This window comes from Taeniopygia guttata, chromosome 3 (genome assembly GCF_048771995.1).
Source record: "Taeniopygia guttata chromosome 3, bTaeGut7.mat, whole genome shotgun sequence".
Lineage (NCBI taxonomy): Eukaryota > Metazoa > Chordata > Aves > Passeriformes > Estrildidae > Taeniopygia > Taeniopygia guttata.
In genome coordinates this window covers 104,454,670-104,471,055 of record NC_133027.1, presented here as the reverse complement: position 1 = coordinate 104,471,055, position 16,386 = coordinate 104,454,670, and the positions used below count along the sequence as shown (strand labels likewise).

The following is a 16,386-nucleotide window of genomic DNA, read 5'->3' as shown; positions in this document are numbered from 1 at the left end:
ATTACCCATTTATTCCTTCCAGTGCACTTGGCTGTGTCTGTGTCTGATTCAGCCAGCTCATCCCATTGGTGCCTGCATGGCCTTCCATTTCCATTCCCTCACACCTGCCATGCTGCTGGCTCGGCTCTGGCTCTGGCTCTGGCATCAAGAAGTACCAAGTGCTTCCCTTTGCTTGCTTGACTCTCTTCTTCTTATTTTTTGCTGAACTCTGCTGAATCACATGCTGCCAAATGAGAGCAGATGTTGCCCCTTGTTGGTGTTTTCTACTTATTTTTTATTTCTTTGGCTTCAAAAAAGCTATACCAACAAATGACTACAGCAAAAAGGTGAAGAGGCAGTTCCTGTGAGCAGTTTCAGAGCAGGGCACTGTTTCTTTTGCCAGAACTGCCAAGTCTCCCTTGCTGAGCTAAGGAAAGTTTTCTAACAGGCTTACCCAGCACAATGTCTGTTTGAATGCAGAGCAGCATCATGTTGGCTCTTGACTCAGATGTTCCTACCAGAGAGCATATTCTCCTGTCTGGGAGTGACCTGACCCACCAGACACATTGGTGTCAATGCTTCCCAGCACTGTTTCCTGCATCTACATTGAGGAAACTTGTGAGATATGCATGATTATTTGCTAACACATTTATCATGGAACTATTTTCCACATTAATATATTTTGTGTTTCAGTACCACTTATACCAGAGTTTTCCTTTAATGGCTTTCAGCTTCTCTGTTGCTAAGAATGACATTTGCAGTTGACCTACGGTGGTCACAGCTCAACTGAAGATGTCCTGAGGCCACTGATGGTGTGGTCTTTTCCTTTGAGGAGTGTCCTTTAACTTCATAATGGGAGAAAAACACAGAGCTCCCATTACACAACAGCTGCATTACTGTCAGACTTAAAGGACATGTAGAATCTTCTGCCTGTCTTCTTCTGGGGTTAATTCACCTCCATAACTCTTATTTAGTACTTCTGGTGCTTGAAGCTGTGACAAGTTCCCTCTTAATTTTTGCAGCTGTCAGAAGGGACTGCCACCCAGCAGACAATACATGGGCTAAAACCTTTCACCACATACTCCATTGGCGTGGAGGCCTGCACCTGTTTCAATTGTTGCAGCAAAGGACCCATGGCTGAGTTCACCACACAGCCAGCTCCACCCTCAGAGCAGCCTCCGCCACAGATCCGCACTGTGACCTCCAGGAATGCTTCTTTCCAGTGGAGTGCCCCTCAGTCACCCAATGGAATTGTCACCAGGTAGGAGCTGCCACCCAGCTGGACTTGCACACCTTACCTGGAGGTAGTGCCAGAACAATGTGAGCTGGAATTCCATGGCTGAGGGCACTGAACAGTTGTGGCAGTCATCCTCCTTCCTTGGCATGTTGGTGGTGACATTCCCTGTAGCTTGAACACCTTCTGGGAAGTGTTTACATTCAGTTATTGCTTTTCTCCTGAGCAGGATACTGGGGAGGATAAAGGTGGAAAGGATGAGCTGTTGTGAGTGGAGGTGATTGTCTGACAGCTGTGGTTGTGTAGTGGAATAGTTGTGAGTTCAACTGGCAGTGATGAGAGAGCTGCAATCTGGAGTTACTTAGGCAAAAATCCTGACTTGCGGAAGAAGGCAGCAAGGTAACAGGCATCAACAGTGAGTGTGTCTTACTTACCACAACAATTGCCCAGTTATCTGACAATTAGGACCAAAATCTCCAAGAGAAAACCTGGGATCAGGTCTGTTCTCTTCTCCAGTAGCCAGACAGACAGCAGTTAGGACAAAATGTGGGATTGGCTTTTATGTTATGTAGGACCCTTCATTCATCAAAATCTCAACTTTGTTCTCAGCTACGAGCTGCACGTGTACATGGCATGTCCTGTGAACCTACAGCCAGCAGTGAAGGCTTGCAGTCCTGGCCCAACTGAGGTGAAGTACACAGGGAAAGGACAGAGTGCCAACGTGTCCAACCTGGAGCCTTACACAACTTACAACCTGCGAGTTGTGTCCTACAACTCCGTTGGCAGTAGTGCTTCCGAATGGATCAGATTCACTACGGAAAAGGAGCGTGAGTATGAGAAATGGTTCACTGACCAGTGATAGTGTTTCTGAGAGCCAAACTACTTCCTCACCTCTGGGAGAGAGAACATCACCAGAAACCTCTTCTTCCCTGTCCCTGGTCACTGCATCTCTGCTGAACATTCATTGAAATTCTGCTCTGGGCTTAACTGCTCATTCCTTCAAAAATATTTCTTTGCTCATCATCTGATATCACATCCTCTATCTTGGGAGCCTGGGAACCTTTTATTTTACTGAAAATGGGCAGCAAACCTGCAGAACATAAAATGTTCAAGTATTACCAGAAGGCTGATGTGAAGTAATAAATATACTGCCATAAATAATCCCTTGGAAAAGTGGAGATCTTGAAAGAGACCTGGTGATTGTTTTCAGGAACAATCTTATTGCCCTAATTCATGCCACACTTCTGCTAGGAGTCATAAAAATTTTCCTTGGATGCCATCTGAATGACTGGATGCTTGTGAACACTGAAGTAAGAATTCGTTGCTGTCCAACCACTGCAGGCAGTGCTTTAAGGCCATGTGATGGTATGCATGGAAATTAAACATGCAGGACCTGTGCCTACAGGCAGAATAGATTTTGCCATCAAAACTGAATTTGTAGTAGTCTAACATCAGCTTTTATTAAAAAGATCTATAGTGCTGTAGCCAGAGTCATTCCATAACAGATGAGATGGGCATTTCATCTCAGTCTGTCAGGTCAGGGCAAAGATGATGTTCAATTTTTATCTCATGTCAGGATTTCAGAATCACCTTTCTAAAAATCCCTTTTGCATCATTTGGTAGTTCTGCCAAGTAATTACTCAAAATCTGTAATCTGATACATCCTTAGCTGAAAATTTCAGGTAGAACAGGCACAGATTGTCTTTAATGTTACCACTGAAAAAAAAAATCCACACCAAAAACAAAGGAAAAAAAAAAAAAAAACCACACGAAGACAACCAACCAACTAAAAAGAAACAGAGAAATGAAAGAAAGATCCCTTATGTCCAAAGCTGTGTTTTATTAAATTGCAAGTTGAAAGGCTGGAAATTATTATGAACTTTTAAATTGAGAAAATTCATAAGGAACTGGTGAGACACATAGAACAAAAGAATTTGAAAGCAATTTTTAATCCCCCACCTACTAGGTTTAAACTTCTTTTCTTTCAGTCTTGCTTTTCTTGCCTTGCTGACCGCTTCACACCAGGTTTCCAGAGTCCCTCTGACTGCCTCATTCCTTGAGTCTCTCTGACTGCTTCCTCTTGCCTGGAAGGCTTGCTTTAGTGACAGTGGGCAATTAGCAGCAAAGTGCAGCTGGACAAGCAGCTTTCTTATGAGCAAAACAGCAAATACGGGGCAGATGGCTTAATGGCAACACCACAAGAAAGGACCACCTCAAACTTAAATTTAGTTTTTTGTCAGCAAGCTGTTGAGCCCAACTGATGAACTCTTCCTCCCTGAAGTGAGTTCTGGGTTTCTTTTCTGTCTGCCTGCCATCTGTTCTCACTTTTCTGAAACCCCATCTTTGCATGTATGCGCATGTGTTTAAGATGATCTCAGCAATTTCTTGGGGCTTGCAAAAGAACCACCTTCTTAGCAGCTCCCACAGCCCAGCCTGCTGCTTGCACAATCTCCTGTGTCTCCCTGTCCTCTGCCTTAAGCTAGAACTTATTTTATAGAGTTTTAGTGTCAGTACCACATGCACAAAAGCAAAGGGAGGGAGTTCAATATTTGTTTTCAGGATATATCTCTGCTTTCTCAGTGCAGAGGCTGGCATGTTACAGCAACTTTTTCTTTTCTTTTCTTTTACACATGGATATGAGAGAGATGGGGAGTGTGTGGCGGAGCACTTGTATCTGTGAGAATCTCTTTCTCTTCGCTGTATAACTCAGTCCCCAAATCGCTTCTAGCCTATTGGCTAGAAATTCACAGGATTCACAGAACTGAACTCTTTTTCCTTGTTCTTCAGCACCTCGGTACATGGCTCCGTTCTCCGTGGTCAGCAATTTATCTGTGATCCACATTGACTGGAGCCACACCTTTGTGCTGAACGGGCGCCTGAAGGAGTACGCGCTGACGGAGAGCGGGCGGCGCATCTACAGCGGCTTCGACACCGAGCTCTACTTGCCAAGGACATCTGACAAAAGTCAGTTTCCTACAGCTTCCCCTCTGGGAGAGTCTGTTGAGCAAAATTAATAGTATTGTATGCTGAACGTAAAAAAAAAAATTCTCCTTTGAAATCCCAAGCTAAGACCCAAGGAGCATACAGGCACACGAAAATGTATCAAGGAAATCCTTGGGAAAAAATCCATAGAGCTAAGCTTTCTCTTTAACATTATACCAGACTGGGTGAGACTGTTTTTATTCACTGTGAAGGTCAATCTTTCCGAAATCCTGGAGCTGTGTTGCAATTCCATCCTTCAGGGCTACAGTCAGGGAAATATGTAGAAACCTTCAGTTTCAGGAAAGACTGGAGCTTGACTTTTCATTTGAATCAAATTAAGTCAGTAGCTCTGAGCTCTTAGCTCAGAACCAGCTATGTTTTGAAATACAGTTTCATTTTATTAATCTGCAGTCTTTAAAATAGAAGTATCAACAGGGGAATAAAAAGGAAAAGAAAAAGCAGCAAGAAAAATGTTTTCTGTTTTTATGACATTAGGATTTTGTATGTCAAATAATTTTGTAATTTATTTTTTGTCATAGTGATTGCTACAGTGGTGCTAATACTTTCTTTAATTGTTTTTATTCAAATGTTCTTAATATGTTTGGTTTAGCCATGAATGAAGTATGAGGGACTTAGGGCAAAGTGATTAGAAAATTGAAAGTTGCCAGTTACATTAGAAGAGGAAGAATTGAATAGTGAAATAGGAACATCATAGTGATGATTGCTTATGATCTGCTATGGTTCATAGTTTAGAATTTCAATACCAATGTGTAAAGAATTTTGAAGATGTGGTGTGGGACTCAGGTGAGTTATGATGGGTTATGTGCTGTTCCTTGGTTTTTTAGACACGGCTGTTTGCTGGTAAATAATGGTGAAAATGCAGCACCTAAAGCATTTTTGTTTCTGCTGCTGACAGTATTTTCTAATTCTTTTTGCACAGCTTTTTTGTTTCAAGTGACCTGCATCACTGATGAAGGGAGTGCCATGACACCAGTCATCAAGTACAATGCTGGAGAGGGAGTTGGTAAATACATGATGAAATTACCTAGCACCTGTTCCATTAATGTGTTTGTGCTTGAAATTTGGTATTAATGCATGCCAGGCAGGATGGCATCTCACTGCAAGAGCTTCCTTAGTACCTTGTTTATGAGGCAGGTAGGTAATGTGCTTTTTTTGCCATGTGTGGATTTCTGTTCTTTACATCACAGAATTATTGAGTCCTTAAGGTTGGAAAGGACCTTTAAGATCATTGAGTCCAACCATCATAGAATCATAAAATGGTTGGGTTGGAACGGACTTTAAAGATCATCTACTGCCATGCAGGACAACTTCCATTAGACCAGGTTACTCAAAGCCCCATTCTGCCTGGCCTTGGACACTTCTAGGGGTTGGATAATTCTCATGATTAGCTTCAGATCCTCTTCTCTGATATGTAGTATTTTTTCTTTTATTTTTATCTAAGTGTATTGCTCCAAAATGTTGTCCTTTTTTCTGCTAAGTTTCTTGTTTGAACTGTTTCTAACTGAATTAATTAACTGGTTTAATTAAATTATTTTTTGTGTAGCATCTTGTTCAGCCTTTTAAAATAGATCTGCCTTATATTTGCAATTAGTCTTTACTCTGCATTTCCCTTATATCCCTTTTCATGCTTTCATTCCATTATCCTGAAGAATTTCAGGCAAGGCTGCCTTAAAGGCATTATGTTTCCAGTTGCTCTACACCCACCACCTTCCACACTCTGCCCTTTTGTTCTTTTAATTACTGCTTTTACCCAGAGTCTGTTGAACACTTGAATGGTACCGTAGGCAACTTGCAGAGAAGGCTTGCAAGCAAAGGTGTTGAAAATTCCTTGGCCATGAGTTTGGTTATACCTGTAGGATTCCAAATAACCAGGAAATACTGTCACTGAGATTTCTTACACTTTTGTTGTGTATAAGCAAAGCCAACCAAGTGACTGGTTTGTTTTCTAGCAGGTGGGGGAAAGCATGTTGCTTGCTTTTGTACTAATGTATTAAAGCCTTCCTCCTTCTCTTTTGTTAGCTGCACAGGCCTGTAACTGCACAGCTGTTCTGGAGAGAATGTCCTCTGTCTGTACCAGTCTGAAATTACTGTAGTAATTTCCACTCTTCAAGGTTACTTGGAGAACCCTTTTTTGCTCACATTCCACCACCACCACCTCCTTTTGGAAGAGCTGCTGATGCAGTGGTGATTTCCAGCCTAAGCAGCAATGCCAGAGCTTTAAGCAGGGTCTCTTGAGGGTAGTAAGTTTTTTATTGCAGCCTGCTAGCATATTGAACCATTATACCACCTTAAAGATAAGTGCAAATAAGCACATGACGACAAAATTACTTAAATTTCTGCCTAATTTATTAGCAAGGAAAGGGATGGCATATTGTTAAATGCTTCTTGAAATAACTGTCCCTTTCTCCCCTAATCCCTCTTTTTACAGGTCTGATCTTGACAACACCTGGAGAGAAGGACAAAGCAGAGTCCAAACGTGCAAAATTCTACAACGAGTTGTGGTTTGCAGTGCTGATGGTAGTTCTAGGTTTGATCCTCTTGGCTATTCTTCTCTCCTTAATTCTTCAGAGGAAGGTCCACAAGCAACCCTATGCACGAGACAGGCCTCCTTTAGTTCCACTCCAGAAAAGAACATCACCAATGAGTGTGTATTCATCAGGTGAAACCCATCCGGTATGTTTGGAAAAATGCAAGCAGTGTATAATCTGTGATACCTGCCCTGTCAAACACACACACAGACTTTTTCTTTCGCCTTCCAACAGTTTGTTGCACACTTGGTTACCAAATGGAAGCTGTTTAGTGTGGGGAGAGGACTGTCTGGTCCCATATGGGCCATATCTGTGGGGCACTCAGAGCAAGGTTACAAGATCTTAGTCCAAACAGAGCCCTGGGACACCTGATCTGCAGGCCCTGAAATGCTTCTGATGCCTAAGACAAAGTTTGGATCTGGAAATTTTGGAGTCACAGAAAATGCAAAACCATTGCTGTCACTTCATGTTAGCTGACATCTGCAACAGAGCTGAGAAGTCTTTGGCACGCTGTGAGAAGGTAGATGATAAAATGTGCTTTTCAGAGGAACCTTTCATCTGTTCCCAGCTGCCTGCTGTGGATGGCTAACCAGGATCAATCTGACAGTCTTTGTCAGGTACCCAGGAGATATGCCTGCAAAGAACAAGACTTAGGGAGAGGCTTTATTTCTTGCCAGTATCCATCTACCACCCAGCTGGACTGCTCTAGGACAAGCTGCATGCCAGGAAGGTTTGGAGTAGAGTGAGAGTTATCAGGGAAAAAGCTAGGGAACTTCACAAAATGCACATGTGCGTTTGTCCACATGCACCCACAGTGGGACCATCAGAACGGTGGGAGGAGGGCTGCTGGGGAGTGATAAAGAGGAAGGCTTTTTATCCTGAGAAGTTATAACTCTGAAAAAGAATGCATAAAAAACATGTTCCATCATGTAGCAGAGTTGTAGTGCTATCCTACCCCTTGAAAAAGCAAAACTGAAGGAATATGGCAGTTGTTGTGGAATTGAGAATGGGAGCAGCCATGCCTTCCATTTTCCTGCTTCTTCCAGGCACAGGCTGTGAGATGATTCTTCTTGTCACTTCTCAGCTTCTTTTTCCTGTGAGCACCATCAAGCAGCATAGTGACTCCTGCATCCTTCACGCATTCTGTTCCTTCTTGTCTCGGTGCCAAGACACTGCATCTGTGCCTCAACCAAGAAGCTCTTGGAAACAATGGGATTTCCAGTGTGCCCCTTCTCCTGGCAAAGGCTAAGAGCATAAGAAACTTTTTTTTTTTTTTTTTTTTTTACTCTCATGGTTTTGATTCCTTTTCCTCTACAGTCTGTCATCTTTTGTTATTCCTCTTGACTTTAAAATGTCTTTGCTGTTTGCATGCCTGCACAATTCCTTTTCACGTTCCTGGTCTTCCTTTTATTTTCTCTTTATTTTAATTTTATTTTCTTTTTCTTCTTCCAGCAGCTCATGGACTTAATAGAAAGGAAGATTTTTAGTGCAGCAGTTGAAGGACTGAGAAGTTAGGACAGAACTACTATGGAGTGGCAAAATTGCTTGTTTTACAATTGTTAGTGAGGTCATGGAAAGCAATGCTGGCTGCTCACAAAGTACTTGACCACTTAAAAATTAAATAGTGCCTAGTCTTTGCCAGTTCCCCTACTCCTCCATGTCCTGCTGCACTGCTCTCCCTCACAGAGCTGCAGCTAATTCACACCCTCTGTCAGGTACACCTACACTGCAGCATGCCCTGCCCTAATGCTTTTCCTCCCTCTCTTTAATCTCAGTTTGAAACCATTGCTGACACGTCCGATTCATCAAGCAGCGTCACTCTCAAAAGATACACGATGCACTTTGAGGTAGAGTCCTCAGCTTGCAGGCTGGCCAGAAGTGTGGTGTGTCAGATGACACAAGCATGCACAAAGGCATCTGACACTGCATGTTTCTCCTGATGGGTGATGATTTTTCCCTGGTCATGAAAAGGTCTGCAATTATCCTCTTGCTGTGCAAGTCTAGGCTATCATTCTGGTAATCAAAAATCTTTGGACTTCTGCTTGTTGGTACTTAAAAAAAAAATTAGGGAGAAGAAGAAAAGACAAAAAAAGGGGAAAATTATGGTTTGGTGTTGGTGAGTGTTTTGTTTGTTTTGTTTTGTTCTACAGTGGGAAAAGATCTAGGGTTTTTTTCTTCTGTTTATAACTGCATGATTTTGAGGCATGGTTTTTTTGGTTCCCTTCCACTCCTGCTTTGTTTCTGTTCAGCTAAATTATTTAAAACCATGCCCTTTTTTTTTTTTTTTTTTTTTAATTTATTACTTTGTGTCTACCTCATAGGGACTGTCAGATACGAAAATCCCAGGGGCTGGTTCTCCCACGAGCAACCACAGTTTCCGTATGGCCGCAGGGGGGAGGAGGCAGAGTCAGGGCCAGCTGAGTCGCACGTATTCCCCCGCCTCCCTCCATCGCAGTGTCAGCCAGCTGCTCAACCTCTATGACAAGAAGACTTTTGATGAATCACCTTGGGATGCCATCCTTCACAACCATCGCACTGCTGGCCGTGGCTTGGTAAGGGCTCCTGCTCCTCTGGGATGCTGCTGTGCGTCACCTGCCAGAGATTTGTCTGTTCTGTTGGAATCATGAAAAAAGTCTAAATGTCACCACTTCCTGCAGGAACAGCCAAAAGGCCTAGAAAGACATGGTCATAGATTAGATCCTCAAAATTCTTCAAGTCTACTTCAAGTCTTCAGTTCTCTTCTAGAGTTGCAGGTGATCACACACTGGCTCTTACAGGATGCAAGGGATCCATGTGTGTTTCTTTATGGTTTCCATTGAACTATTAACTCCATGGTTACCAAGGAAATGCACCTGGAAGAATTCCCTTCTGTTTGGTGGGGTTTTTTTTCCATGCAATTCAGCAAATATACATGTCTGAGGTGGGATGTCTTGGCATCCTTCACACATTTAGAGCCAGAGGCAGGAGCTTGTGTCCTAGTGACTCCTGTTCTATTAACTGGGACTCAGGTGCTGATGAGATCTGCTCCCTGTCCTCTGCTCAGTCACAATGCAGAGATTATGTGACTGCTCAGATCTCCTGGCATGTGTGACAAATTAATTCAAACTTTGCCCACATGGGACTAGAATAAGGTTAGGCGGGCAGGAAAAGTATTTCTCTTTTAATATAGGACAAAACTAGACAGTGTCCTCCACAGGGATCTGAACACACAGATACAAGACATGATTTTCAAGCCAAGGACAGCGATGACCTCCCTTCATCCTTGTCACTGGGAAACAGGCTTTTTAACTTCCAACATTCCCTGACCAAATGCATGAAAAGAGCTTCAGTGGTCAGTGAGACATGAGTTTGCTTCCTAAAAAAGATGAAAATTAAGGTTCCTAAAAAGAACCCAGAATGAGGGTGAAGGACCTATGAGGTAGTAACAAAATTAGATGGTTAGTGAGTGGATCTTGTCCAAAAGGCAACTGGAACTGGAGGATAGTCTGGCACATAAATCTAAATAGTTCCCTCAGACTTTCACCTTCAGTACACCAAACAGCTGGAAGAGCTGGAACACACAGGCTTACCTCAGTATAGGGGTGTTGGTTCCATCACTGTTGAACCTATTTAGACCCCAACAGCAGGACCAAGGAGACCGACAAGGCTTAAGAAGGTAGTGATAACTCTAGGCAACACCCCTCTAGGCACAGGTTAACCTTCAGCCTGCACTCTGCAGCTCAGGGACTTCCCAATTCAGTGGTGTCAGGAATCAGCCTTGCCATTTCCTCAGAGCTATCAAATCCTTGTGATTTAATTCCCCGGGGACTAACAGCTCACCCCGGGTGCACCTCTCTGATCTCATTATTAGCCAAAAAGAGCAGCTTCCTGCTGCTCAGAGGATGCTCTTGCTCCAGCCACTTATCTGGGGCTGACACCATGCCTCAGTTTAGGTTGCAATCCCCCGCATATGCATGTTAGAATGAATTTAAAAATACTCTAGTGAGTTTCAGGAGAGGCAGAATCCAGAAAACAGAAATTTTCATTTTCTATTGGCAGCAGACACCCTCACGGCATGAGCTCAGCCGCTTTATGAAATCGGCAGCTCTTCTGTGCATCAACCCCACGTTAGACATGGGTACAAAACAAATACAAAAAATGTATTTGTTTTTGTTTAGGGTAACTTCGAGAGAAAATTCTTAAAGGGTTTTTTTTAGAAAGTAGACTTAAGTTTGGGGTTATTTTTTTTAATTAGTTTGGGAAAAGATTGTTTTGGAGAAAAGTGGAAAACTAGTTTATTAGTAGTATAAAAATATATTAGTATCATAACTATTTATTAGTGTAAAAATGAATAATATTAAATAATAAAATTGCTTCTTGCTTTAAAAGAGATGATAAATTTAGAAAGTTTTCTGTGGGTTTTAGTTTGGTTTATTTAGTTTTTTTATTAGATTTTTTGGTGTTGGAAATGTTGTGATTTAAGTTTGGTCTGGTGGGTTATAGGTGTTTTTTTGGGTCTAGTTTAGAGTAGGATTAAATATTTTAAGGAAAAATTACCGTTTAGGGAATTTTTTTTTTGTTATAGTTAGTTAAAAATTAATTAAAATAAAGGAGAGTTTTGTTTTGTTGTTTGTGTTGTAGATAATACAGCTTAGGAGTTGTAATGTGGAGGAGTGAGTAGAGTTTATGAAAATAAATTGTGTGGGTTTTTTGGTTTGTTTTGTTCTTAGAATTAGTTTTAAAGAAGTAAAATTTATTTTGGGGTTAAATAGATGAATGGGGATATAATGCAGTATTTTAAAGTTATTTTAGGATATTTTTTAATATTGTTAATTATTAAAATTAATACATATTTAAATTTTATAAATATAGATATTATATATATATAGCATATAGTTATATATAGATAATGGTAGTTAGTAAATTGTGATATTTATATATAGTTTTTATCTAAGAATTAGATTTTTTTGGGGATATATAGTGTGTTATTTTTCGGTACTATTCATTATGTGTAATTTTGGTTTTGAGTAAAGATAATTTTATGGATGGGTTTGTTTGTATTTGAGGTAGAATTTATTTAAATGTTTTTTAAAATAAATTTTTGATATGTATTATTGGGCTTTTCTGTTTATTGTATGTAGGGGTTTAGATTGGGTAGGGTTTTTTTATTGGTGGAATTTTGGTTGTTAATTAATTAGGTGGTTTTTATTAGATGTTATTTTTAATTTTTGAAAAAAAATTTATTTGATGTTTTTAAGGTGGCTTTTAATAGTTTATTGTGGTTTTTTATTTTGTTTATAGTTGGTGTATGGTAGGGGATATGGTATATTTATTTGATGTTATGTTTTTTAGTTTAGTCGTTGATAAGATTGTTTTTGAAATGAGTTTTGTTTAATTTTTAGGGTATTATGTTTTTAAAGGTGTTGCTTTGTAAGGTTTAGAATGGTGTTATGGGTTGTGAGAGGCATAGGGTGTGTTTTTAGTTATTTTTGTGGTGGTTTTTATTATTGTGAGTACATAGTGTTTATTTTGGTGTGTTTGGGGTAGTGTGATCTAGTTAATTTGTTAAGGTTTTATATTTGGATTATTGTTTATATTATAGGGGTTTTAATTATTTGGTTTGTTTGATAGTAGTATCTATGTTATAGTTACAGATAATTTGAGAAATATTTCTTATTGTTAAATTAATTTTTTTGTTTTCTATTCATTTATAGGTGGTGTTTTTTGATGATTTGAGGTATTATGGGTTTATTGAGTTAGGAATAATTTTTTTGCATTATTAATTTATTTTTGATATTTTTATTTTTGTAGTTTGATTATTTGGTTTGTTTTGGCATTTTTTATTAGTTTGACTTTTGAGGATATGGGTAATTATATGGTGGATTTTTATAGTTAGATTTTTTAATTTTGGTGGGGTTTTTTTATTTTTTAATAGTTTAAGTCTGAGTTTTTTAATGTTGTTCATTAAGGGTTTTTTAGTTATTTTTATAGCGTGTTGGTTATTATTTACGAATTAGTGTAGAGGTAGAGTTTTGGGGTTTTTATGTAATGTTTAGGCTTAGTTGAATGGTTTTGAGTTTAGTAGGTTGGTTTGATTTGTGGTTTTTTTTAGTAGTTTTTGTAATTTGTTGTATAGGGTTTTATGTGGTTATTTTTTATTTTTGTTTAATTTTTATAATGTGATAAGAATTATTAGTAAAACACTGTAATGTGATTTTTTTTTGTGGTGGTTGATTGTTTGGTGTTTTTTTAGTTTGTGTTATTTGGTTTGGGGTTTTTTTTATGAGATTAAAGTTTTAATTTTTAGGATTTGTAATTATTTTTAGAAGTTTAGAATGACTTTGTTTTTTAATATGGGTGTGTCGTGTGGTGAGGGTAATTTAAATGCTTTATGTGGTATTGGTGGTGTGGTGGGTAGAGGGAATTATTGTTTTGAATATTTATTTGAGTATTGGCAGTTGGGGTGTTAGGAGGAGTTGTATTTTGATGTTGATTATTTTTGAGGTGTTTGGTTTTTTTAATAGGTTAAATTTTTGTTTTGGTGTGTAGTTGGTTGTAGATTTTTTGTAATTTTGGTTTTTAAATTTTAGTGGTTGATTTTGAGTTTTATTAGGTATTTTTTGTTAAAGTTTTTAGGATAGATTATGGATTTTGGTTGTAAAGTAGAGCATGTCTTTTATATTTGGTATTGATTTGATTGGGTTAACGGTTATTGTATAAGTGATTTTTTATTTGATTTGGGTAAAGGTTTGTTGTTTAGGGTTTTATTGGAAGGTGGTATTTTTGAGTGTGATTAGCTAGAGAGCACTTGTAATTTGGTTGTATTTAGGATTATGTATTTTTTTTAAAGTTTCTAGAGTTTAGGAAGGTTGGTGTGTTTCTTTGGTTAGTTCGTGGAGATATTGTTGTGGTTTTGTTGATAATATTGGTGGGAATTGGATGTTTATTTTGTTCTTTTATTGTTTAGGAAATGGATATTTTGAGGTTTTTTAATTTTCGGGTTTTTTGATGGTGAAAGTGGTTTTTAAGAGAATTTGGATGATTTTAAAAATTTTTTGGTGTTTTTTTATATAATGATGTTATTGATGTATTGTAGATGTTTTGGAGTTTTTTTTACTGTAGTTTGGATGAGCTTATGGTAGGTCATGGCATTGTGTTTTTATTTTTAAGGTAGTTGGTTTTAGGTGTATTGTATATTTTTTAATTGTAAAAATTGTGTGTTAGGGACAAAATTGGAGTTATTTTTGGATAAGAGAATAAGTTTAGGGATTAGAAAGTTATTAAAATGTTTTGTAAGTTTAGGCATTAGAAATATATGAAGGTTATTGTTTTGAGAGATATAATTAATTTAACTAATATGGTTATTGATTGTTTTATTATAGAGTAAGTATAATTAAAACGTAATTAGTATGGGTTTGTTTTTTTATTATGGATTGGGTGTTAAAAAATGTATTGGCGATGTTAATAGTGGTATATTACTTTGTTGTTTGGGATTTTAGTTTGTATTGGAGTTTTAGTATGTTTGGTATGGTAGTGCTTAGTGATGGAGTTACTTTATTTAAGGTATGATAGTGTATAGTTAATTTTTTTTTTTAGATCTGTCTGTAGGTTAAATGGGGTTGTTCAAGGGTGAGTGAGTTTTATCATTTTTTGGGGTTTTTTTTTGGCTTTTTAGTTTATGGATTATTTTGTGGATAGGGATTATGGAATTTTGAGTTATTTTGTATTGGTGGCAGTGTACTGCTGAGGTGACAACTAGTATTTGTTGTTATTTTATGTTTAGTTTTATTGTAGATGGGTTTTTTGTTAATTTAGGTAAGGTATTTAATTGCTTAATGCTCTTTGTTTTTTTCTGCTATCCCAAATGCTTGAGTATTCTTGGTTTTTGAAATACTTACTTTGGAGGAAGTCTATGCCTAAAATGCATGGGACTTCTGGACTAGTTACAGTAGGATGTTTCTTTTATTAATTTTTAGTTATGGTCAGATCAGTACATTGCTTTACATTGCCCTGAACCCAAGACTCTGCTCCTGTGTTGCTCAGCTACTCTCTTGCAAAAAAACCACCTGCAATGCTTTTGAGACAGTTCTTTCTCTTTATTACACACAGTAGCTTAGGAATGGTGGTTTCAAAGTTTGGTTCACCCCTTTGTCCAGCCTGCAAATCAATACAGTGAACGGTTGCAGTGGCCCAGGACACAAATCTGCAGTAACACTGCTAGTGCCCTCTTTATGCTATGGAAATGGTTTATTTCTCTCCTGCTTTCAACTTTCTCCTAATACAGGAGTGCAAGTGGAAGCTCAGACATTCCCTTAGAAGCTTGAAGAACAAAATTTTACCTAAATCATGTGTGAGGTGGTTTTTACACAAAACAAAAATGTAAACATGTATTTTTTCTTTTCATGGCTCCAAGTTCGCCAGTACACTGTGACAAGCACTTTACTATTGACCATTTAGAGTAATTGAAGGGATTGATTGTATTTTTTTTTAACTTACTGCTTATTGTGAAAATCTAATTGTCTTGGATTTGGGTGCTTGAATGCTTTAGGTTCATATCCTGGGAGGAAAGGGAAGACATTAGAAATGCACTTATTTCTCTATTTTAGAACCATTTTTAGTGGGTAGGAGGAAAGAGAAATGAAGGAATCACTTTTAGTCTGGTACAGCTTTGGCTGATATGCCTCTTTTTTCCCTTCCTTACAGTATGTAGATGAAGAAGATCTTGTCAATGTCATCAAAGGCTTCAGCACTGTCACCAAAGAGCACACCACATTCACTGACACCCACCTCTGAAGAACAAAACCAGCTTTTCTAGAAAATGGAAGTGGGTAACTTGCCAAAAGCAGCCTGCATGGCCGTTGCAGGCAGGGATAGGGCTGCTGTTTCCCCACCCCTTGCCCTGGAGTTAATAGATAAAACTGGTTTTTGGGAGGGGATTGATGGGGGGTAAGTTGGCCTTTTTTTCAACATCCCTTTCACTGTATAGTAAAAACTGTGTGCTAGCACTGACACTTCAGAAAGGTAAGAGAATAGTTTGACAATCCCTCAGTCATACAGTAGTAAAAGACTGTGAAGGTAGAGGCTCCCATCTTTGTCTCTCATCCAGCTTTCCCAGCTGAGGAGGGTTGTAGAGGCAGGGGAGGGAGGGAGGGGGCAGCATGTTTGGTAAGGAAAAGTCTTTTACATGTCCAAAAAACAGCATGTGGCTAAGAGGGGTCTGCATGGCTGGATGTCCATGTTTTCTCCTGGCCTGACAGAGCTCCACCACAAAATTGTGTTCATGCACAGGTGAATAAACAGCACTGAAGGAATTCTTATGAAGTTGTTGTAGCCTTTGTGTTCTCTCACTCCCTCTCCCTCTTGGCTCAAGTCAAAAAACCCAACAAAACATGTCATTAATAAATGCTGAACTCCAAGCACGCTTTTTCACTGCTGTCACATCCTTCCTTTCTGCTTATGTATTACTAATCCACAGGCAATAAAACTTGTTCACCATCCATAGTAAACTAGGTGCAAACAGCAAGCAGCCAGTGTGACACAGGTATGAAATACCATGTCAAGGCACTTGTAAGTGAGAATTATTACACCATGACAGTAAACCTACTCCCATATTCATCTCAGTCCTTTTTTCCAGAGAAAGTGACAAGGAAGCCCTCAAGAGAC

At 38.9% G+C, this 16,386-nt stretch overlaps 1 protein-coding gene across 5 annotated transcripts in view; it reads left to right on the top strand.

Annotated features, from left to right (window-relative positions):
* The window catches only part of USH2A (usherin), a 373,664-nt gene extending 357,624 nt beyond the window's left edge, over positions 1–16,040 (top strand). For 3 of the 5 annotated variants that reach the window (XM_030269121.4, XM_030269120.4, XM_072927555.1), the window contains 8 exons: positions 1,002–1,240; positions 1,823–2,040; positions 4,001–4,177; positions 5,136–5,219; positions 6,645–6,889; positions 8,520–8,591; positions 9,066–9,296; positions 15,427–16,040. In XM_030269121.4, coding sequence (XP_030124981.4) covers positions 1,002–1,240; positions 1,823–2,040; positions 4,001–4,177; positions 5,136–5,219; positions 6,645–6,889; positions 8,520–8,591; positions 9,066–9,296; positions 15,427–15,516 — 1,356 coding nt within the window. In that variant the 3' untranslated portion in view covers positions 15,517–16,040. Of the gene's footprint in view, positions 1–1,001; positions 1,241–1,822; positions 2,041–4,000; positions 4,178–5,135; positions 5,220–6,644; positions 6,890–7,790; positions 8,663–9,065; positions 9,297–15,426 lie in introns of those variants that run through there. The other 2 variants (XM_072927553.1, XM_072927554.1) reach the window with 2 other exon arrangements.
* The last annotated feature ends 346 nt before the right edge of the window (positions 16,041–16,386 follow it).